General features: G+C 38.0%; 1 protein-coding gene across 3 annotated transcripts in view; it reads right to left on the bottom strand.

Annotated features, from left to right (window-relative positions):
- pxdn (peroxidasin) overlaps nucleotides 1–24,406 on the bottom strand; it is a 257,963-nt gene that overhangs the window by 22,382 nt on the left and 211,175 nt on the right. For all 3 annotated transcript variants that reach the window (XM_073056799.1, XM_073056798.1, XM_073056800.1), the window contains 6 exons: nucleotides 24,184–24,340; nucleotides 21,504–21,612; nucleotides 19,348–19,505; nucleotides 14,657–16,160; nucleotides 11,990–12,124; nucleotides 10,070–10,278 (listed from right to left, as the gene is read on the bottom strand). In XM_073056799.1, coding sequence (XP_072912900.1) covers nucleotides 10,070–10,278; nucleotides 11,990–12,124; nucleotides 14,657–16,160; nucleotides 19,348–19,505; nucleotides 21,504–21,612; nucleotides 24,184–24,340 — 2,272 coding nt within the window. The remainder of the gene's footprint in view (nucleotides 1–10,069; nucleotides 10,279–11,989; nucleotides 12,125–14,656; nucleotides 16,161–19,347; nucleotides 19,506–21,503; nucleotides 21,613–24,183; nucleotides 24,341–24,406) is intronic.

Raw genomic sequence — 24,406 nt, forward strand, 5'->3', positions numbered from 1 at the left:
AATGACGTAATGCTGAGGCTTTATAAGGCACTGATCAGTCTGCATGGACTATTGTGAACAATTCTGGGCACCTTATCTAAGAAAGGATGTGCTGGCACTGTAGGAGGTCCAGAGAAGGACCAGGAAAGTTATTCTGAGGATGAAATGTTTAATGTATGAGAAGAATTTGATGGTTCTAGGCCTGCACTTGCTGAAGTTTAGAAGAATGGGGGAGGCGGGTGTGGAGAATCTCATTGAAACCTGTAGAATATTGAAAATCCTAGAGACAGAGCGGAGGTGGAGAGGATGTTTCCTATATTATGGTGAAACTAGGACCAAAGGGCACAGCCTCAGCACAGAGAGATGTCCATTTAGAATAGAGATGAGGAGAAATTAATTGAGCCAGAAGACAATGAATATGTGGAATCTATTACTATTAATAGATTATGGATGATGTCTCAGTGTATTTGGAGGCACATAATAAAATAGGCTGTAGTCACATGGTTTACTCAAGGGAAAATCTTGCCTGACAAATCTGTTGGAATTCTTTGAAGTAACAAGCAGGATAGACAAACGAGATTAGGTTAATGTTGTGTACTTGAATTTTCAGTAGGCCTTTGACAAGGTGCCACAAATGAGGCTGCTTAACAAGTTACGAGCCCATGGTATTACAGGAAAGATTCTAATACGGATACAGCTGTGGCTGATTGGCAGGAGGCAAAGAGTGGGAATAAAAGAAGCCTTTTCTAACTGGCTGCCCGTGACCTGTGGTGCTCCACAGTGGTCTTTGTTGGGACCCATTCTTTTTACGTTATATGTCAATGATTTGGATGATGGAATTGATGGCTTTGTTGCAAAATTTGCAGACAATATGAAGATGGGTGGAGGGGCAGGCATTTTTAAGAAAGTAAGAGGCTACAGAAGGACTTAGACAGATTAGGAGAATGGGCAAAGAAATGGCAGATGAAGTACAGTGTCAGGAAGTGTACAGGTATGCGCATTGGTAAAAGAAATAATGGGGTTGACTATTTTCTAAATGGAGAGAAAATAAGAAATCGAGATGCAAAGAGATTTGGGAGTCGTGCTGCAGGATTCCCAAAAGGTTAACTTGCAGGTTGAATCTGTGGTGAGGAAGGCAAATGCAATGTTGGCATTCATTTCAAGAAGACTCGAATATAAAATCAAAGGATGTACTGCTGAAACTTTATAAAGCACTGGTGAAGCCTTTCTTGGAGTATTGTGAGCAGGTTTGCACTCCTTATCTTCAAAAGGATATGCTGAAACTGGAGAAGGTTCAAAGAAGGTTGAAGAAAATGATTCCAGGATTTAATGGCTTGTCATATGAAGAGTATCTGATAGCTCTGGGCCTGTATTTAATAGAATTCAGAAGAGTGAGAGGTAAGTTCATTGAAGTCTATTGAATAGTGAAAGGCCTTGATAGTGTGGCTGAGGAGAGGATGTTTCCCATAGTGGGACAGTCCAAGACCAGAGAACACAGCCTCAGAATAGAGGGGCTTTTAGGAAGGAAATGAGGAATTTCTTTAGTCAGAAGGTGGTGAATCTTTGGAAGTCTTTGCTACAGGAAACTGTGGGGGCCAAGTCTTATGTAAGGCAGAGGTTGATAGATTCTTCATTGGTCAGGGCATGAAGGGATAACGGGAGAAGGCAGGAGATCGGGGCTGAAAGTTAAATTGGATCAGCCATGATGAAATTGTGGAGCAGGCTTGATGGGCCAAAATGGCCTAATTTCACTCCTATCTTATGGTCTCATGGTTCATGCCAGCTCAATTTCAATGTTTAAGCAAAGTTTGGATAGGTATATGGATAGGAGGGGTATGGATGGCTATGGTCCGGGTGCAGCTCGATGGGACCAGGCAGCTTAAATGGACTAGCTGGACTTCCTGTGCTGTACTTTTCTATGACACTATGAATGCAATGATTATTCTTAAGGATTTAATTTGGGATTTTGGGCATTGCTGGCATCTCCTACAAGAGACCAAAAAATGAAGGCACTTAAAATTATAATTAAAGCAAGCTCTAATTGTGTCATGGGGATATGCTTGAACATCTGTGCTCCCTATAAACTTTCACCTCAATACTCCAATTTACAAATAACTACTGTTTGCAACGTTCCAAAACTTTTATTTTAAGTGAGGCAAATGAACAGCTTGACGATTCATATCAAGTTCTAATTCACACTTGGTACTGTAAAGCCTTGTCTACGACACTGTCAATGTCAGTGCAATGAATATACTGACGCAGTTCATACACATTTCCCTTTCAGCACTAACACAGATGTACACTGTATTTCTGCTTTCAGCAATCAGAATAAAGATGGCAAATCTGAAAACCCAGTCTCAATAAACAACCCTATTCTAAAGAACCATTTTGAGAAAAAGAATGAGGTTTCCACAGCAACCATCAGAAACTTCTGCCAGCCTTACCCCAGAGGTGCCAGATCATGACTAGTCAACAGTCAACAAACTTCAAGTGCATGTCACAGAATGACATAAACACAAAATAATAAATGTTCTGTGCAAAATAAAAAAAAGAGATTTTATATTGCTCCAACCGGAAAATAGAACACTTGTTGCTCATTTTGGAAAGGAACAATTATATGCTTTAGTATTTGACCCATTTACTCATCAAAGTATGACTGGCTTCTGTATAAATTATAAATAGGTACTGAGGCAGTTTGGCTGCACGGTGTCACTAGCTTTACTACACAATCATCATGACTCTTCACCTTTAGTTATTGAATCATGCACCACTGAAGTGATACTCCCACCCATTTCCCCAAAATTCTAGGATTGTCAATCCTGAGCTCTCAACACCATAAAGCAGTTACCTTCAGGAATTTGTGCATGGACATTCTATTAGCCTGGAGTTGTCCAGTGAAGGAATTGTTTGGTATGCTGTTTAGTAACAACAGATGCAGTTTTGGGTGGGTGCACAGAAGGCTTCGCAAAAGAGAGAGAGAGTTTGAGGAGCAGACAATTGACCCTGAGGAATCAGCAGCAGCAGCAGAACACCTCAACTCCCTGGGTCTTCTGTGATATAAAGAAACAAGAACTCTGGCACGGAGCTTCACCATCCAGGCCTAATCCACAGTTGGCCACTTGCTTTATAGCAATGGAAGGAAGTTCCAGTTCTGACCGGGCAACCAACAAACTTCCATTAAACATAGTTCCAGCATGACTAGACTTTTATTTCTTGTTGATTCCATAAGCTTTTCATGGATTTGAGACTTAGGATACTTTTAATTCCTTATTGTAGACTTGGTCAGTGGGGCTGTGAACTAAGTGCCTGGGTGGCAGAGCTTTTTGGAACTTAATTAAAAATTACAACCAATAGCAGGCAAGGATCTTTTAACTGCAATGATAAACAAAGCTAAATACCTCAAACAAGAACAAACTCTCAATCCATCTTCTAATTCATATGAAATTTAATTCCTTACCTATCAGTGATGCTGTCATCCAATGGTAAAAGCACCAGCATAATCCAAGTATTTCTATTGATCCCCCCCATCAACATTCAAACAATCTGCATTGACCTTCATAAGCAGGAGAAATTATTGGCATCACACCAACCACAAGCTAAGTGAAGTGTAACATTTTTTTTAAGGTGTATTTTAGCTCTGCAGGCTTAACACCACAATTATAAAATTTCAGCCTTGGCTCAGAGCCAGTCGTCTTGCTTCCACGTTGGGAGGTAGTGGGTTTAAATCCTAATATGTACAGAAGTGTTCACATCAACTCAGCTGTTACTTGGCACATTGAGTGCTAGTTTGTGTGAGGCAAGGAACTAACCTAGTTCAAGAAAGACCTTGCCTGTTCTTACTGGGCTGCAAATGAGTTTAAATGCTATTCACAAAACAGGAAAGATCTAGATTTTGGACCACAATTTTCCCCTTAAATGGCACAACTTCACAGCACACAAATTAGCCACTAACACTTTCTAGCTTTCAAAAGCTACTGATTTTCCAATAGGCTGCACCTTAGAACAAAGAATGTAAAAGTAGGTGATGGCCATTCAGCCCCTTTTATGAATAGCTCATCTTTTACCCTCGTCACATTAAGGACATTTTAACGCTCTCAAAAGTCCTTTTTAGTGGACAAGAATAATTGCTTTGTTTTTTTTTTAAAGTTAAGAACTTTGCTTCATAGTCAAAGCTTGTAAGCAGTAGTACAAAGCTCCCAGTCTAATACACTAAAATTTGAATAACAGAAGAGTTCAAAGCAACATTTACACATCACATACCTTTGTTAAAAATAGTAATCCCGGGTTCAAATTAATTTACTTAAACTGCCAGAAGCAGCTGAAGCCACACTGATATCCATCCAAAATTGTAGCCTAGTTGGGTTTTAACATATTATTTGTTCTTTCTAATGTCTATAACTAAAATTGTACCCAGGCAGCTTGTGCAAATATCTAACATAGAGTCCTCGGATTTATTGTGTATAGATTAGTTGGTGAAGACACCACCAAGGAAAAAAATTGTACCGATGTTTGGTCTACCAGGTTCCATCAGTAGTCCATTGTCAGTTAAATGTTCTCACCCCTTGTTTCATTCAGACACATGATCTTCTATGAAATCAGGCATGCCACTGAAAAATCGCTTAATTTATTTTTGTTCACAGGAATTTCAGGTTTACTAAACATACTGCTGCCCCTTTGATTATCAATCCATCAAATGACAACTGTTTCCTCAAAAATATAAATAACTATACTGCAGCTACCTGCCATCACTCCCCACCCACCCCCAGTACAACTTTTGGCCCAGATTCCTATTAAGAGGGGTAACGGATCTCAATTCAAAGACAACTGCTCTGCAAACAAAAACTCAAGTACCTCAAAAAAAGCTTTAACTTGAAGATCTGACCATCTTGTGCCAATTGAAATTGAATTTACCATAGATTGCAAAGGGAAAAAAAACACTTTTGGCTGTACTTTAAAATTTAACACAGCTGCAATTTCAGACAAGAATATTGGCTCCTTCTGATCCAGTGAATACAAACAGGAGTTACAGCTTCAGTCTCTTAGTATATAAGTCTAGACAATGTCCAATTTAGATAGCCTGAATGCAAATCATTCCATCATGCTCGCAACTTCACATGAAATTACGCAACATTATCTTGTCTTCACTTTACTGTTAGAAACTGACTAGATTACAAAAGGTTGACAAAGCATGAACACTACACTACTGGAAAATATCACCTCAGGGGTCATGTGCAGAAAATCTTGAATCAAATGAATGAAAGTGATAGTTACCACACAAGGAAGAAATAGGACCATTTTGAAGATGTATTAAATAAGAATTTCAATGAGCTTACTTTCCACATATTTCAATAAATGGGATATTACAAAATTAAAGTGAGACATGAAAAAAACAAGCTAGAGAGAGGGCAAAACCCTGAGCATTAATTTAAGTTACCTGTTTAACATGTTAATTGGGTTGGAAGATGCTACACTTTCGGTCGTGACCCACAAAGTTAATATTTGTTATCTTGATTATAGAGTTAAAAATAGGTCATTCTCTACAAGTTTTGACTAAACTAATCCCAAAAATCTGTTTATTTTTGACAAATGTTAAAACCAGCTTTGAGTTGAAAAATGTTCCAGTTGTCCGGAAATAGAAAGAATATATACAGTAATGTTGAATGCAGATGAAGGACTTGCTGTACTTAGAACATGAAATGGAACAGGAAAGGTAAAGCAGAAAATGATAAAAACAAAATTTGTATCCTTTCATTCGGACATTAATAATAAAAACAAAAACATATGGCAACTCATGAAAAGGCATCAATTGGAAATATTAAGTCTGCTGACTGGCCCGGTGAGGGACTCCAGAATTTCTAGAATCTCATATGCTTCTTTTTCATGCATTAACAATTTTTGCTTCGTTAAATTAAGTTCCTACAGTCTCAGATAATTCCCACTAACCCTCAAACAGCAGTTATAGCTTCAGCTGTCTTGCTTCCTCCTCTGGATATCCACCTTTTTTTCTGCATCTCCATCTCCTCCTTCATGACCCACCTGAAAATCACCTCAAATCTCAAAACTTAGTTGGTACTTGAACTCATGCCAAGCCCATTACTCTTGCCACTGCTGATCTATACCAGCCGACAGTTCAGCATCTAACTATTCATCTATTTTAAAATCCTCATCCTTGCTTTCAAGATCCAGGTGTTGTGATCCACATGGGTAATCAATGACATATGTAGAATGAGGAAAGAGGTTCTGCTGAGGGAATTTCAGCAGCAAGGGACTAAATTAAAAAGCAGAACCAATAAAGGTGGTAATCTCTGGATTACTACTTGAGCCACATGCAAATTAGCACAGGGTTAAGAAGATTAGAGAGTTAAATCCATGGCTCAAGGATTGGTGTGGGAGAATTGGGTTTGAATTCATTGGAAACTGGCCCCAGTTTTGCGGAAGGAGGGAGCTATTCCATTGGGACGGGCTCCACCTGAACTGTGATGGACCTGGATCCTGGCGGTCACAGCATGACTGAGGTTCTCATACAAATGGAGGGTGCAACAGTCAATCTAAAACCAGTGCCACACCTAAACAAGGGAGAATACAATGGGATGAGGGAGGAGCTGGATAGGGTAGACTAGGAACAGAGGCTATATGGTGGCCCGTTTGAGGAACAGTGGAAGATATTCAAAGAGATTTTTCATGTGCTCAACAGAAGTATATTTCAGTTAAAAGCAAGGACAGTAAGGGTGGGAAAGCCAAACATAAATAACAAAGGAAATAAAGGAAGGCAGCAAACTAAAAGCTCATGGGTGCAAAGTCACCAAGCATAGTGGGAAAATGGAAGATTGAGAAAACTTTAAAAAGCAACAAAGAACCAATAAGCAAGCAATACAGAAAGGGAAGATAGACAATGAAAATAAAGTTGCACAAAATATAAAATCAGATAGTAAAAGTTTTTATAATTACATAAAGTGTAAAAGGGTGGCCAAAGTGAATGTAGATCCCTTGAAGGATTAGAAGAGCGAATTGATATTGGGGAATGAGGAAACTGTAGAGGCTTTGAATGAGTATTTTGTGTAAGTTTTCACGGTAAATGACACGTCTAACATGTTGAAGAGAGATGATATGTATGACATTGTAGGTGAGGATTTCACTGAAGAGGTAATGCTGAGCAAATTTCTGAGCCTGATGGAATCTATCCCAAGGTACTGAAAAAAAGGTTATAGTTGAGGCTTTGGTGATAATTTACCAAAATTCTCTGGACTTAGGGCAGATCCTGGCAGATTGAAAGGAGGCGAATGTCGCACCATTGTTTAAAGAATGATGTAGGCAAAAGGCAGGTAACTATAGGCCAGTTAGTTTAATATCTGGAGTTGGGAAAATATTTGAAGTTATCATTAAAGAAGAAAGAGCAAGGCATCTGGAAAAAAATGGATCGATCAGGCAGACATAGCATGGATTCAGCACAGGCAGGTCCTGTTTCACAAACTTACTGGAGTTGAGGATATAACAAGCACAGTGGATAGAGGGGAACAGCTGGACATTGTTTACTTGGATTCCAGAAGGTATTCAATAAGGTGCTGCATAAAACACTTATCCAAAAGATAGGGATGTACAGAGTTGGGGTGATGTATTAGTATAGAAAGAGGATTAGTTAACTAATAGAAAGCAGAGTGTTGGGATACATGGGTGTTACTCTGGTTGTCAATCAGTAGTGAGTGGTGTGCCACAGGGGTCAGTGCTGGGCCCACAACTGTCATGATATATATTAATGATCTGGAAAAGGGAACTGAATGTAGTGTATCTAAGTTTGCTGACGACACTAAATTGAGTGGAAAAGCAAATTGTGCAGAGGGTATGGAGAGTCTGTAGAGAGATATAGATAGGTTAAGTGAGTGGGCAATACTCTGGCAGATGGAGTATAATGTTGGTAAATATGAGGTCATCCACTTTGAAAGGAAATGGAAAATCAGATTATTATTGAAATGGTAAAAGGCTGCAGCATGCTGCTGTTCAGAGGCACTTGGGAGCGCTTGTGCATGAATTGCAAAAGGTTGGTTTGCAGGTGCATCAGGCTATCCAGAAGGTGAATGGAATGTTATCCTTCATTCTATTCCATAGAGGGACTGAATTTAAAGCAGGGAGGTTATGCTGCAACTATATAAGGTGCTGGTGAGGCTGCACCTGGAGTACTGCATGCAGTTCTGGTCTCCTTACTTGAGGAAGGATATACTGGCTTTGGAGGTGGTGCAGAGGTGGTTCACCAAGTTGATTCCAGAGATGAGATTATAAGATATAGAGATTAGATTATAAGGAGAGATCGAGTCTCCTGGGACTGTACCCACTGGAATTCCAAAGGATGAGAGATCATCTTATAGAAACATATAAAATTATGAAAGGGATAGGCAAGATAGAGACAGTTAAGTTGTTTCTGCTGGTAGATGAGACTAGAACTAGGGAACATAGCCTCAAAATCTGGGGGAGTAAATTTAGGACAGAGGAGAAACTGCGTTTCCCAAAGAGTGGCGAATCTGTGGAATTTTCTGTCCAATGAGATAGTGGAGGCTACCTCAGTAAACATATTTAAGACAAGGTTGGATAAATTTTTGCACAGTAGGCAAATTAAGGGTTATGGGGAAAAGGCAGGTAGATGGAGATGTGCATGGTCAGATCAGCCATGATCTTACTGAATGGCATAGCAGGCTTGATAGACCAGATGGCCTACCCCTGTGCCCATTTCTCATGTTCTCTTTCCTTTGCCTCCTCACTTCCATAGCTTCTTTCAGCTCTACAATCATCTGAGATCTGTGCAGTCATCCAATTCTGGTCTCCTGCATATTGCCTCTTCTAATTCCACACTATTGCCAGACATGCCTTTGATTATCAAAGTCCTAACTCAGTTATTTTCTTTCCATCTTTGGTTCAGCTTTACAATCCAGATTTCGACTATCTTCTGACATCATTCTAAATGGCCTGGTGCCAAATTTTCTCTGATAATGTGGAGCTTGTTTGGAAGGTTTTATTACATTAAAATTATTGCTGTTTCACCAGTTCAATGGCTGTTTATTTTTCTACTTGTTCTTACAAAGTGCTTCAGAATAACTTTCTGTTTAAAAGTACTATTTAAATGCAAGTTGCTTATGATGAATAGCAGTTTTATTTGTCATTTGGAAAAGCAAATGAAAAACTGGATTAGCCTGAAAATTCACATCACCTTGGTTTACTATCCTGGACTATTAAAAATAACATTGATGCCCAGGTCAGACTTCCTGATCAATACCAACTCCCCTTCCGCCACCTCCACACCCTCATCCATTTCCCAAGCATTGCTTTTTATACAATGAACAAACACTTTTTCCTTCTTAAAGGAATAGTTTCTTTAGCAGTGTCCATGTCAGATCCCCATCACCTTATGTAAACACTAAGTTACCTGAAATGCCATTGCTCACATAACCAGACTAAATTCTATTTGTTTATCCCACTGATTCCTTGACACCATTTCATACTAGGGGAAATCAGAAATATATGGTTTGTGCAATAAGGTGCAGTGGAGAAGATGATCTTGTTAATTTGCAGAACAAGATTAAGAGTTCAAATGGTACTTCTGCAATGAATGCTTTTTATGTTCATAGGTCGAACACTATATTTTGATGCCAGCTTGCCTTTAATTTCTCACGTACCCTCCCAAAAACCCTCTACATTTTGATCCATTTCTCTGAATTTAAACTATGCTTTTGGTTCTGTTACCAGTCACTGTGTTGTGCTACTCTGTAATAGATTAATAAAGTAAGATTAAAAACAAAACACCTTGTTCTTTTTGGCATCAAGTAAAAGCCATTCCTTTACACAGGATGGCAGAAGTGAATTACATAAATATATTAACTATCCCCAAGTGCTTTTAAGTTCTCATAATTTCAACCTAATAGCTCAACAGCTCAAACTTGTTACAAAAAATGTTAATACTTGTTTAATGTTTTGCTGAAGAACAATCTTGGTACCCAGGAATTATGTTATATTCCTTAGAAATTAATAATACCAAGCAAAATTACTTCAAAATGGTTAAGATTTCACTCATCATTCAATACATGCTCATTATATAATTACAAACCTTCACAACAGTCTTGCCACATCCTCAAGTCAATTTTTGGTATATCAGCACAATTCTGATAACCATGAGGATATTCTGACACTCTGAACACATCAGCCTGGATTTTAGTGATGTTGTCTCCATTGTCACACAGCACTCGGCTAAGGGAAGTCTGCTTAATCTGAGTCAGCTGAGCAGGACTGAACACCCCAGGATTTGTATACCAGAACCTGTTTGAGTACATATAATAATGTTAAACACTATTAAAGTCCTTTGAAGCCACTTCAATTTTTATTAGTTTATTATATTTGCCTTGGACTACACATTTTTGTTCATTTTACAGAAGCATACTTACTTAATATGACTGGACAGCAACTACATTACTACAATCTAAAATCAAATAAGCCAGTAATTCACTGTATTTTACATTTTAAAAAGGTTCTCATTTAGACCAAAAGATAAAGGAGCCAAATTAGGCCATTCAACCCATTGAGTCTGCTGTCATTCAATCTTATTTTCCCTCTCAGCTCATTCTCCTGTCTACTGCTAACCTTTCACAAACCTATTTGACAAAATTTCCATCAAAATGTCACTTTCATGCTTTTAATATAGCAACTTCACATGCAGAGGTTCAATGAATTACCGGTACATAAATTGTGAAACACCACTTTCATTTCTGCAGGGTTCCTTATGGACAGAATGCACCTCTGATTACTTTCAAGGGGTGGCTGGAAATAAAGTAACCATTGAGTAAACAGAAACTAAAAACATTGTGGGAGAGAGCAAAAACTAAACTCGACAAGTTTGCTTAAGGCAAGCAAAGATAAGAAGGAGAAAGGTATACAGGATATACCTTGGGTAAAAAAAAAATCACCAGGAGGAAAAGGACTGTAAAGCACAAAGGATGCTGGATGAATGAAACTTAAAAAGGAAGCAGGATGCATTATTGGTAGGAAGGAATGATTTCATTGACAGAATCAAAACAAAATACAGGGATCTACAAGATTAATTTAATGGAGACACTCCACCAGTGAAAGTTAAATTTCAATCCAATAAAAATGCTGGATTTAAAACTTGGCATAAATGGAGTTTCATCTTCAGTGACCATGGGACCAAATAGACTCCAAGGTAAATTACATAACATAAACAGGAATAAGGCAGTTAAGAACATAGTTGCAAGAAGGTTCACTAGATTGATTCCAAGTACTGGCAACTGCCTTCAGAATAATGTGAATCAGTCAGGTTTAGAGCAATATGCTTTGAGCTTATTGTGATTTATTAGTTTCTCAGGGGTAACTTTGCAACGTAGATGCAGAAAGCCGAAATTTAGGATAAGGGTTTAATCATTTATTTCTGAAAAAAGAAAGGGTATCTTCTCCCAGAATATTGCAAATCTTCGGAATTCTCTACTCTGTAATGAATATAGAAGAATCAAAGAGACTTTTGATCTGTATGCTAACTTCATGGAGATCAGTCTGGGAAGCAGAGAGCTAATGATCAGATCTGCCGCAATACTAATCAACAGGAGAGCAGAACAACTCCTGCTGCTGTTTCTTATTTTCTTTTTTTCTTATTTTCTAAAAACTCTGGTCAAGGTGGTTCAATCAGGGTCTGGAGACCTGAATAAACAACAGTGCAGTAGATACTTCAGTGAAATGAAATAAGATATTGTGCTCTACATGTATGCTCAAACTCAAACAAATAACTCTGAAAAGTGACACAGACTAAGAATCCGAGCTAATCATTAACTTATCTGATATCAAGCCATTGAGTTACACAACTGTTGTAGCAGTGTAGACGAGCTTTGAAAGCAAGGATCTTCTGGTCTGTAAGCTTTATTTTTATCGACTGTAGCTGGATTGTACACCAGAGACTTTGAGTTTATAATGTTGGAGCAGTTTCTCAAATGAACAAATAATCACAATAGAGGCTGTTAATTACCTGTCACCATCTCGAAGGCGTTTAAACTGAGTAGATAACAAACACAAAAGAGTTGGTCCCAGCCTGGTTCCAGGTATCAGGTCTTCCACCATTAAAGCAGGGAATAAGTCTATGTTCAATGGTGTACCATATAAACTATAGAATTCAAAGGGAAGGAAGAGAAAGGTTTCACACAGCATTAACAATAGCTCTGCACTGAAAACATTAATTTCCTCCACAGATATTGCTTCCTTACATTATTAGCGTTTTCAGCATATCTGTTGAGGGAGAGTTTGGAACATTTGAAGTTGTCATATAAACATACAAATTAGCAACACCAGGTTACTTGATTCATCAAGCCTTCTCTATTATTTAATAGTCATGTGAGCTCAACATCACTCTTATTTACCTGTGGTAATCTTCCACCTCCTTGTTTAAATACATCCACCTGGAAAATATTCAGAATTCTTGCCTTCTATCCTCCACTGAGAAAGAGAGATCCAAAGACTTTTAAAAAACTTGCTTGCAATGACACCTCTCTCTCCTTGCTTGACCTCTCTGCTTCCCAACATGGGAGACAGATTATCCATTAACATCTACAAACCCATCATCTCCCATGGTTACTTCAAAAACAACTAATCCTCTATCGTGTTCAAGGACACAATTCCCTTTTCTCAGTTCCTCCATTGCTCCTGTATCTGCTCTTGTGATGAGGGCTTCTACTCCAGAGCATTCAATATTCTCCATTTTCAGGAAACAAGCCCCCCGCCAACTGCTTCAATTTGTATCTCTTCCATTCTCCCATACATCTACCCTTAACTCCATTCCATTCCCCAGACATAAGCGGGGTTAGTGTTCCCCATTCCTCACTTACTAACCCATGAGATTACGTAACCAACATTTCTCCATTATGCCAGGATCTCCTTGTGGCCAATATTTTAATTCCAACCCCCAATCCTATACCAATACGCTTGCCCATGGTTTTCTTTAATTAAGTTGAAGGTAGGCACAGACAGAGGAACAGCACTTCACATTCCATCTTGCTAATCTTCAATTGGATGATATGAACAACTTTTTAAATTTCCAGTAACCACTCCCCTCTATCCCTTTATAACCCCCTTATACCACCAGCCTCCATCAACCTTTTCCCCTCACCTGCCCTCTCGACTGGCCCTTAATTTTAGATTCCCCCCTCTAGATAACCTTTATTCCATGGTCCATGCTCCTCTCCTATCAGATTCCACATTATTCAGCCCTTTATCACTTACAGCTTTCATTTACAGTTTCCTGTTCATTCACCAGCCTATCACACACTTCTGGAGCAATCTATTGCCTTCCAGCTTTCGTCTCAAGCCCACCCCCCACCCTTTTCACACTGGCTATCTCCTCTCATTCTTTCCAGTCCAGATGAAAGGACTTGGCCTTTAAAGTCCACTGGTGTTTCTCTCCATAGACGCTGCCTGACTCGCTGAGTTCCTCCAACTATTTCTTTTTACATTGCTCAAAAATTCAGTTAATCTATTTTAAACATTCACCCACAAGAAATATTCTTTACACATCCATGCTGCAAGATTTCTCACTATCAAATCCCTCTCATTCTTCTAACCTCCAGCAGTAACAAACCTAGCCCAACCAACCTCAAATGACAACTTGTCTATTTCTATTATTGGTTGAGTAAATCTTCCCAAACTGATTCTAATGCATTCAACTTCTTTTATACCAGGCGACCAATACTCTAGATGTGGTATCAGTAATGACCTTTAACTGAAGCAATAACATTCTGAAAGCACTCATCATTTGCAGTATACGATTCTGCCAAAAGTAGACAATATAAACTTAACTGTTTTACAAAGGTCTTTCAGGGAAGGAAGCTTGTTACCTTCACTCTGCCTGCTTTTATGTCATCTGGACACACACATTCTGAATTTTATTCTCCAGGATTTTCTCTGACCCACTCAGTGAAAGGCAATGCCTATTTTCACAAAAACATTTGTACCTCCTGGGGAAACTAACCCTGATATGAAGGCACTTCAGGCAGGTTAAAGTAACTCCTTGACAATCCTCCAGAAAGCTTCTGACTCTTTCATTGCTGGCCTTTGCATACTGGGGCCAAAATAAATGGCAGGCTGCCTCCCTCTTGTTGCCTTTACTGTGGGCTTGCTTCTACGCTGCTATTATGCACGATATCCTCCACCTCCACACTACAGTCCTGCTACGTGTTTTTGTTTGTTTATAAGCTGCAAATAAAACTCTGTATTAAAATCAGCAGCAACCCCCGTGTCAGAATCAGTTATACAGAATGGAAACAGGCCCTTTGGCCCACCAAGTCCGCTCCGACCAACGTGCATCTATATTAATCCTAAAGAAACTCCAATCCATTGTCCTCTTGTTCCCAGCAACTCTTCCCCCCCACCACAAGATTCTTCCACTTGCCCACACCAAGAACAGTTAACAATGGGCAATTAACCTGTCAACCTGCACATTTTGAGATCTGGTAGCAAACCAAAACAAATGGAGGAACCCAAATCGTCATAAGGAGAACATATGAATTTCATACAGTGAGCAGAGTTTATGAATTGAAGCTGGGTTTCTAGCTCTCCTCGCTGCAGGTCCACATCTTAATTTTCACCCACCATGCAAGAAATTTCAGTACCATTAGTAACCAAGCATCATAATAACCTCACTTACTTCCTGAGCTTTTCTCTAATTCGAGGATTCTTAATTTCATTTTTTAGATCTTCAAATTCCTGAGCAGAGGTTAGATTGCAGTAGACTCTGTAATCATTGTAAGGTGGTATCCCATGGTCTCGACCTCTTTGAATGTTCATAGCAGCTAGATCCAGTGCCACTGCATGTGCCATGGAGAAAAGGCGCTCTGTTAATTCTGTATTTACCAGCTCTGTTGGGACCCGCATTTTTCCCGGAACAGCAAACAACCCTCGCAGCAAAGGGTCAATGCCTCCCTCGTTCACGATACGGAACGGAGAGAAAAATGCTTTGTGAAGAGGCAGGTGGCCCTGAGGAATAGGCTGAAATGTATCATCTAATCGGTAGAGAATTGGGTTAATAAGCGTGTGCCCAAACCTAAAGGCGGCAGTAGCAAACACATTCACTATTCCTGCATTCACATTTGGATCATAGCCTTTGTAGTCCCCAAGGATCCTCATCCCAAAGTCACCGAGGATCTTGGGTAGCCAGTGACTGTAGGTTATATGCTGCATCTCGGCACCAACTATTTTACGAGCTTCATGGTAAATAGTTTCACCATCCCAATGAGGATTCAAATTCAGGAGCTCGGTGGCAATTCTGTTGTGTTCTCTAAACCAGACTGTGTGCATGCTGGTTAAACCCATGTGTTCATTGGAACGATGGTCCCCAGCCAGGAAGCATGGAATGGGACTTTCATTTTCATCTCTCATGCATTCAGTTGGCGGACCAGTAGCAAATGGTAAAAGTGGTTTCCCTAATCGATGTGCTATCCCTTGCTTCAGGAGACCTCGTTGGCTGGCCAAGTCCCGGATTTCTTCAGCTTCCTGGTCTGAGCTCCCATATACATTGGATGCATCAATATAAGAAGTCAACTGATTAATCTGTTCCCGTGGATACACAGACTGCATTAACAACGATGTCATCCCACTTCCACAGACGGGGCTAGACCGCACAAAAAACATGCATCTCGCTCCATTACGCACTCTGGGGTCGTTCTGAGGAATCGAGATGGGAAAGCAAGGTGGATCGTTTGTGCAGACGGAACTACAGTGCTGACCATCTGAAAACCTGTTAAGACTTAGTGCTGCAACAGTCAAGTCAATATCATGATCAAGGAACTGACCCCACTGCATCAACATGTGTGTGTATTGGTCATCAGGTGTAATGGTTTCAGTGCCTACCAGTGAAGTTGAAATGAGGCGAGGTAGAGGGAGAGGAAACCCATTGTAAAACCGATCTCGATTAATTCCTCTTGGCAGGTTAAACCCGTTTTCATAGACAGGCTTCAGAAGGCGTTCAAAGGCTGTAAGGGAAGCTCCCCACATGGGATGTTGAAGATTGTTGCATGTTCCATCGTGAGATCGGTACTTCTGATGAAAACAAATGTCAGAACAGTTATTGATTCGACGGTGGGCTGTGCAGCCAGACAGATTAGCAATTAGGCTCAGGAACCTTGGAGACAGAAGGTCATTATAGCGAAAACCTATAAAAGAAAAAGTAAATAAACGTCACAATTTGCTTTCTCATCCATGCATGTATCTCAATCTAAGGTAAAAGCGAAGTTGACTTGTTATAATTAGCAAAAAAAAAGTCACAAATTGCCCAAGTGAAGTTGCTTGTTCAGTAGAGTGCATCAAATTCTGTGCCATTAACCCAGTGTTCTTCATTGCCTCCTCAGATTTAAAATCTGACATTTGACATTTGAACACTTCCCCACAGCTCTCATTTCTATCACTGAACCTTGAACTTGCAGCTATGTTGTAAGGTGCCTACATGAATATTTCTAAAAACCTCAATTTTTTGGCTTGACGTATCTTTAAAATCTGTTTCTGTCCATTTAGAACTTAAGATCTTTAAGCTATATTATAATTAAAATTTTACCTTTAGCAGTACAAACCTCAAATCTGTTCAGTACTTAAAAAGATACTGCCATTGGCACTTCCCTTCATTTTGAAGTGTTTTCTGTAGCTCTATTTAACATGTTTGGTATAAGTTATGAACTGTTGAAATAATTCTTAAGCATCACAGAGCCATTAATTTCTCATTTTAATATATTGGTAGCCAACCAAATAGAGAGCTTAGAAATATGGAACTTTTATGTTTTGTAAGCTATGGTTTACATAATTTTAACACGGGGGTTTGGGGAAAAAATTCTAGAAATAAAATTTGAAAAGAGGAAGAAATATGGAACTATGCCATACATTGTGCTAATTCTGCCGCTTTTGGTGGCCCACTTTATACAGCTTTTCATTTCAGGCTGTCTATCTTACTCATACACCCCCAAACACCAAATTTTCCCCATTAGCCACAGTTTTCCAAAAGCTTTCAATCTGAGTCTGTACAGTACGACTGAGCTATTTGAAGTAACTGCAAGAACTAGATATAAATGCATTTACCAGAGACAAAAATATGACATACTGTGACAAACGGTGATCTATGCACTAAATCAATTAAATGAACAGAAATCTGCATATTATTGTGAACAACCAGAAACACTGGCTATGCAGAGTGCATGTGTTATCCAAGTAACAGAAAAATAATTAATTGATGTATGCACTAGTACCATTTTCAACTAAATAACAAAAAACTGCTGAGATAAATATTTGTAAGGTTTATTTTAGAACAATGGAGAATATGGAAGAAAATTACACAATCTAACAGAGCCCTGAGCAGATGTGGAGACTGTACTTAAATACAGAGAAATTCATGCCAATGATAGCAAATATATCCTCACATTGAGACTAAAAATAATGAAATGGGAAAAAAAGCTACTATCAACAAAAGAAGAGAAATTGGGAGGCAACTGGGAAATCATTTCATTGAAATAAATTAGTAGCATGTCTGGCTACATTACTCAGTATGACAATCTTTCCTATACTATTTGTGGCAGCGTTAAGATTCGGAAAAAGAAAGATTAAACACATGCTCAAACAGGGAAGAAAATCCACCGGGGGGGGGGGGGGGGGGTTTGAACAAATACATTTAGTTTGTGCCTTCTAATTAAAACCATATTTGTTTAGGTAATATTTCAAATCCTGTAGCTCAAGGTCACAGGCAGAAAATACAAGTTGTTTTGTGTGACAAACGTCAAAAATAAGGTAAATAACATTATTTCATGAAGATTTGGTTAAAGTGAATCATAAACCTCAACAGCACCTAGGGGTTGTAATTAAATTCCACATCCTTGTGAACAATTATTTATAAATTTAAACTTCATATAACAAAACAATTCCTTCTTATTCAATCTAAAATTCCAATGTAATTGCAGAATATCCGTTGACTTCATGTTTTCCTTCTGCAGTCTGTAGACGTTGCAGTAACCAAACAAAACCCCTTTACTAATCATCCATGGTTTTAGAGTAACATTTGCCATTTGGTGTTTTCTTACTTGCTATCCCACATTACTTTTGTTTTGCATCATATTATGATGCTGTCATTTGGTACACACCAAGGGGGGAAAAATCAAAGCCTTACCACTAGTCGACAGTGTAGTTACCAAATGGCCTTCTGACATTTATCACTTATATATAATAGTAAACATAAATAAAAACATAAAATCCATTGCTGATTATATTCTACATGACTGATTATTTTCTTGTAGTGGCCATCCAATTTAGATTTTCCATGGTGCACCAGATGTTGCCTCTGATTTGATATTTCTGTTAATCTACATTTCTTGCATCTGTTCAGCAACTAACTTTTATTTTAAATAATCTTAAGATGGTTGTCCTTGGTTCTATTTTTTTAATATCATGTTGATAATATGTTTTAATAAAAGCATGAAAAAGTGAATTACATTAGACTTGTTCAAATATATTAAAAAGGTAGTAAACCAAAACTATTTCTCTTAAAACCCCAAGAAAATGTTAGCAATAGCGGAAATACTAAATTACATAACTTATAAATGCACATTAAAGGAAGTGTGCTTAAAGAGTGACACACTTCTTAAAAATCAAGCTACATAAACCACAAATTCTACCTATCAAAATGCCCCAAATTAAAACCTAGAAGGCACATTCACGTAAGAGTTTACGAAAGAAGAATAACTAAAAACTTATAAAGGAAGCATCTGAAGGAGGGGAGGCGGGGATTGGAGTGGGAGAGGGGAGTTGGGGATCAGACAGAGGAGATGTGTTCTCATTTCTATAAAAGGGACAAAGTTAGCTTTATAGAGGGCTGATGAACAATTTAAATTCATACAGGATCTTGAATAAAAACATCAAATAGTGAAAGGGGAGTAAAATTAGTAATAAAAATGGCACCTTATCAAAGAAGACATTACGGCACATGTCCAAGAGCTTGGCCAAAGACAGAGATCTGAAAGAATGCCTACAGAAAGAGAGAATTGGAAAGGCAGAAACACTAAAGATTAGTGTCATGTCAACTGAAGATGGCTACCAGCGCCAGCGTGATAAAACAAGAATAATTGTGCTTCTGGAATACGAGAAATGCAAAGTTGCCAACAGGATGTAGAATGGTTGGACTTTTATGTATTTTGATATGGAGATAACACTGAGATAGGACCGTGTAAACTGCACACAAAGGTGAAAACTTAACTGTCTCATTCTTGGTACAATATGAAATGTAGCAAGAAAGATAAAAACATAGTTAACATTCAACAAGCAATGAACGAGGTAAACCATCTGCCTTAACACAGAATCAGAACTGACCTGTTCCATTCAGATCAACCATCAGTCCATGATTTACATGTTCTTGAATGAGCTGCAGAGTCCGTTCAAAAATTTCCCCTGCTCGTGCAAGATCAAAAACAATTGGCTGTCGTGGATAGCGGAACAAGGCAAGCAGTTCACTTGGAGTTCGAGGTCGGCTGTTAGGACAATGGTTAGATTTTTAAATAAATTACTAAGTGCTTCCTTACAAAACAATCAGTTAATTTTATCTGATAATAAAACTAGGTAAAGAAGAGTAAGTTGCTGTTAAGTAAAATAAGCTGCTATAGAAAATGAATGTAATCTAGCTGACTATAGTTAAGTTAGCTGGATAAACACGAGATTCTGCAGACGCTGAAAATTCAGAGAAATTAATAAACAGCCTTGGCCCAAAACGTCGACTGTTTATTCATTTCCATTGATGCTACCTGACCTGCTGAGTTCTTCCAGCATTTTCCATGTGTTTCCAGTTAGCTAGATTACATATTTTTCTATAGCAGTTAATTTTACTTCAGTAACTTACTTAAAAATGTCTTGAAAATAACTCTGCTCATTCAAAGAACTGGCTCTAATATATTATGAGAACTATTCTTGCTCATCTGCTCCAGCTGTCCTGCTAAATGAATTTTAAAAGACAGGGACAGGAGAAGGAGGGAGGCCTCTATGTTGAGTATTACAAAGCCTACAGGCACATAACAATAAAGCAAAATGCACACCAGAGTACATTTCATGAAACAGTGTCAAATTGCAAGTTCTGACAGCACATTATATAACATTCTGGATATCAAAAGATGTAAATAAAATTAACAGATGTATAGTATCTACACATGCTGAGCAAAGTATTCAATATATGGGAAGTTCACATAACAAAAATATTCATACCACTGATACTATACCTGAACTATATCGTCCAACATGGTTAGAAAGATAAGAAAATAAAGGAGACACTGTTAAATAAGAAAACAAGATAAAAGTAAACACAGAAAATGTCAAGTTTTTAAAAAATCCTGATACACTTGCCAATATATACTTCGCTAAACTCAGCAAAATGTTGAATTGATCAGAATTAAAAATGTTTCTGTAATCACAACTCTAATTTTTATAAAGCGTACCATCTTTTCAGTGGAATCACAATAGAATATGGTACATAATGCAGGAGAACACACAGAAAATTCCAACAGTGATCCCATCTTGACTGTTCTTTGTCTTGCTCCCATCTGGTTCTCACCAAGTTTTTTTCCCTTCTGTTCTTCATTACTCTGGGCTTCCCCAGTGGAAGCAGTGGACTAACTGAACAAGCTGTCGTTGCAAAAGTGCCTGACTGACTGCATCATCTCATGCTCCAGCTGCCTCATCTCAACAAAACAGAACAGGCCTCTCTGATCACTATTTTGATGACCAAGTGCCACTCTTAATACTTTAACATGAAAATCTTGTGCGAAAACAGATAGCAGGACAGAATGGAAATTAGAAATAATATCAACCACTCACTGATCCACAACACTGTGAATGTTATAATGAATGATAAAGAATTATAATAATTCACTTGCAGTGCAGACTTCAAGCATATTACCAATTTAACATCTTCCCTCAGAATACCTGCAATCTATTTATATTACTCCAGCCCCTCAATCTCTTACTCACAAGCAGCCCGATTTTAATAGAAGTAATTTCTAAAAGACAGTGTGTCTTTGTACTTGGGAATCTCTAACATCATCTTTGTCTTTTACTAGCAAGTGCTCTGAAATTTCACAACATTAAGTGCTTCTTTCAAAGGAAGTCTGTTAGCCACAACTATTTAGGACCACACAGTTTCTACCATTCCAGGCATTTTGACAAAACATCTAGGAATTTGCTAATATGCTTTTGGAATAAATAACAATGGCATGAATTTTTAACATGATTTTCCAATAACTTTTAATTTAAGAACCAATTGTGTGAGAGTGGGGGGGGGGGGGAAGGAGGAGTGGCAAAGGAAAGAACGGAAGTTGATTCTGAAAACGCTGATAACTTGAAATATTGTTTTAATATTTTCTCAATACCAGTCAAAATGCATTATCCAAAACCTACAGGAAAAATGCATAATTCCAGACATACATTCTAAAAATCTGACGTATACTTTCTGTAATATTTGAGAGAGCAAAATTTTATTTTACCTTCCAAATAAATTATTGCGGGTGGAGTTGATGGCACTGTCAACACTCTGAATAGCTTCCTTGATTGAGGACTCCACAAAAGTGTCGCCACTTCTAATAATGTCAGGGACTAGTGAGATAATAAGGTAATTATTGGTGACTATAGCAGAGACTGGTTCAATGTTAATGGAAGCTTTCTTACATTCACTGTAAATCATTTCCAGTGAAATCACTTCCTTTCCTTTTAACACACAGTCTGCAGTTCTTATACTCAAGATGATAGCTTTATAATTGAAGGCAATGGAGTCAAAATACAGCTTACATTTCATAATTTTTGTTGAATAATGAAATCAAACAAGCTAAATTGTCAAATAAGAATTTATAGCACTGACCTGCCGTGCTGTGTACCTGTCTCTGCCTGCACCCCTCTGCCCCTCTCCCCATCTGTGTTGTGTGTGTAGGTATCCCTCTCTGTCTGTCTCTTTCTCTCTGCCTGTCTGTGTTGTGTGCGTGTGTGGGAGAGGGCGAGGTGAGATGTGAAAGAGTTCAACATTACATGATGTGCTCAGTTGAGGTCTTGCCTTTACTAACAAAAAGATGAAGCACTGAAAAAATCAGTCAGTTTGGAACACATTTATACTAAACTCCCTGTAAAAGGTGTTTGATAAGATTTATAGGTAAAGTAGGAAATGTCTTCAATCAATCATTTCACATTTAGGACAGGAGTTGTGGAAAAGCACAGAAAGAACAACTCAGCCTATTGAATGTACACCAGATTTTCTAAATAACAATTCAGGTATTCTTTTTGCCCAATTTTCTCTCTTCTTCCTACATTTAGTTTCTCATTCATGCATTTATCCAATTTTCTTTTGAAGGCTGACCAGCTTTACAGTAAGAGCATTCCCTATCTTCATCAGTAATGGCAATGAACACAGATTCTTTCCATTGTCTTTAATTGTTTTCCCCCAATCATTTTGCATCTACTGATTCAAGTTATTGATCATCATTTCATGCAGTGAAATTAAATAACATTCATTAGTCATAAATAAAAGCTTTCTTAATCTTTTTATTGATAAGCAGCACTGGAGAGTTCAGGGATTGTTTTGCATCTAGTAAGAGTATAGCTTGGAACCTTCAGCTTCAACAGGCATGAAAAATGGATTACATTAGATAAGAAATCAGTCAATTGAAAGAAAAATATAAACTTACAGAGTATAATAGGAGACTGTTAGCTCTCAAACAAGTGGAAAACTTCACTCATGTTATTTTCTCCCTCACATAAATGGAGACAATTTAATATTTAGAATAACAGGAAAATAATTCAGTAACTTGTCATCAAAAATCAGGCTGTTGAAGGAAGGTGTTAACTTACTAAAAGATACATTGAATTGCAGCTGCACTACTTACAAAGTTTGCTTATCTCAAGGGAGTTTATTTCTTTATGTAAACAAAGACAAGAATGAGAACCCAGTCTGAAGGTGACAGGGAACCACATCAACAAATTGATTGTAGACTCTAGGCATCACATGGTGAATAATACCATTCAAGGGGTTGGATGCATAAAATTAGCATGATTTATTCCAAGTTATAAGATGATTCAAGTAATTATGTCCATGCTCAGACCATTGGCCTATTAACTTCCAAGTGTCAAAAGGTGGAGTCTGGGGATCATCATTTTAACTGACTTTTGGTGTGACATTAGGGGTGATATATGACCATATGCATAGCTTTCATTTCAACAATCATTAAACTTATTATTTGCTTTTCTGCAGTCCTTTTTTTAAAAAATTCCTGAACATTTCTGATTGTGCAATAGCCAGACTTCTGCTTTTCTCTGCAGATACAATTACTGATCTTGTGATAACAAATTCCTATGTACATATGCTCTCTTGGTCCATCTTTCAGATTCACTCATTTTTAGTTCTCATGCGTACAGAAACTGGTTAGAACAAATAAAGACAAAATAAGACTACAGAATCACTGGAGTAGGTGATGCAATATTTAGTGAAGTGTCTTTAAAACCTAAATACAACAGAATGGGGAATAACCATTTTCAGAACATTCCATAATACAGTCTGAAAACTGTTCATTCCAAAGTTGACCTTTTGGTTCAAATTTATGCTCAGCAACTACATAAAGCAAAAACTAGAAATACTGTAGAACCAACATATTACTGCATTTTAGTGGATCAAATACTATTCTTCAATATATTTCAGTGTTGATTTTAAAAATGCTGAAAGAATATTTCCTCAAATCAATATTGTACAAATCTTTTTTAAAAAAAAGTAGATTAGAAAGAAATCCTCAGGTATATAAATGCACCTACTTTCTTGTGCCTAAAGAAAAGCTGAACAGCCATCTTAACAATTGACGGAGGCAACCGAGTCTACTGGTGTGACCGCATTGTGGGCAGGGTAAATTTGCAGCTCAAACCAGCGTGACACATCACGGAGCCTGCCCAACATGGGGATATACTTTTCTTTAAACTTCTTAAGTACTATGGTACTTTTGTAATTTCCAAGTAATTTACAGAGGAAAAAATCAGCACAGCAAAGCAGAAATTCATTAGACTTGGCAAGCTTGTGTGGCGAGTGAACTGAATTAAAAGAGAATACCTATTAAAATAAAACCCCAAAATAAAGAGGACCTTAAAGTACAATAGTGATTAAATATTAAAACATAACTGATTTTATAGACTTACCAACCACAGTCAAGATCATGCTAGTGACAGAGTAATCAATGCTGTTCCTGGCAATACATTCATACTGTCCTCCATCTGCTGATCCAACATCACGAATTGAAAGAAATCCCTCAGAGCCAATATGAAATTTGCCACTTTCTGTTATCTGAATTCCATCCTATATTGAAAATATTGTTTCATTAATGAAGAGCTGTATAATCTTTACAGGACCTGCAGTCATTGA

The sequence above is a fragment of the Hemitrygon akajei genome, chromosome 9 (assembly GCF_048418815.1).
Source record: "Hemitrygon akajei chromosome 9, sHemAka1.3, whole genome shotgun sequence".
Taxonomy (NCBI): Eukaryota; Metazoa; Chordata; class Chondrichthyes; order Myliobatiformes; family Dasyatidae; genus Hemitrygon; species Hemitrygon akajei.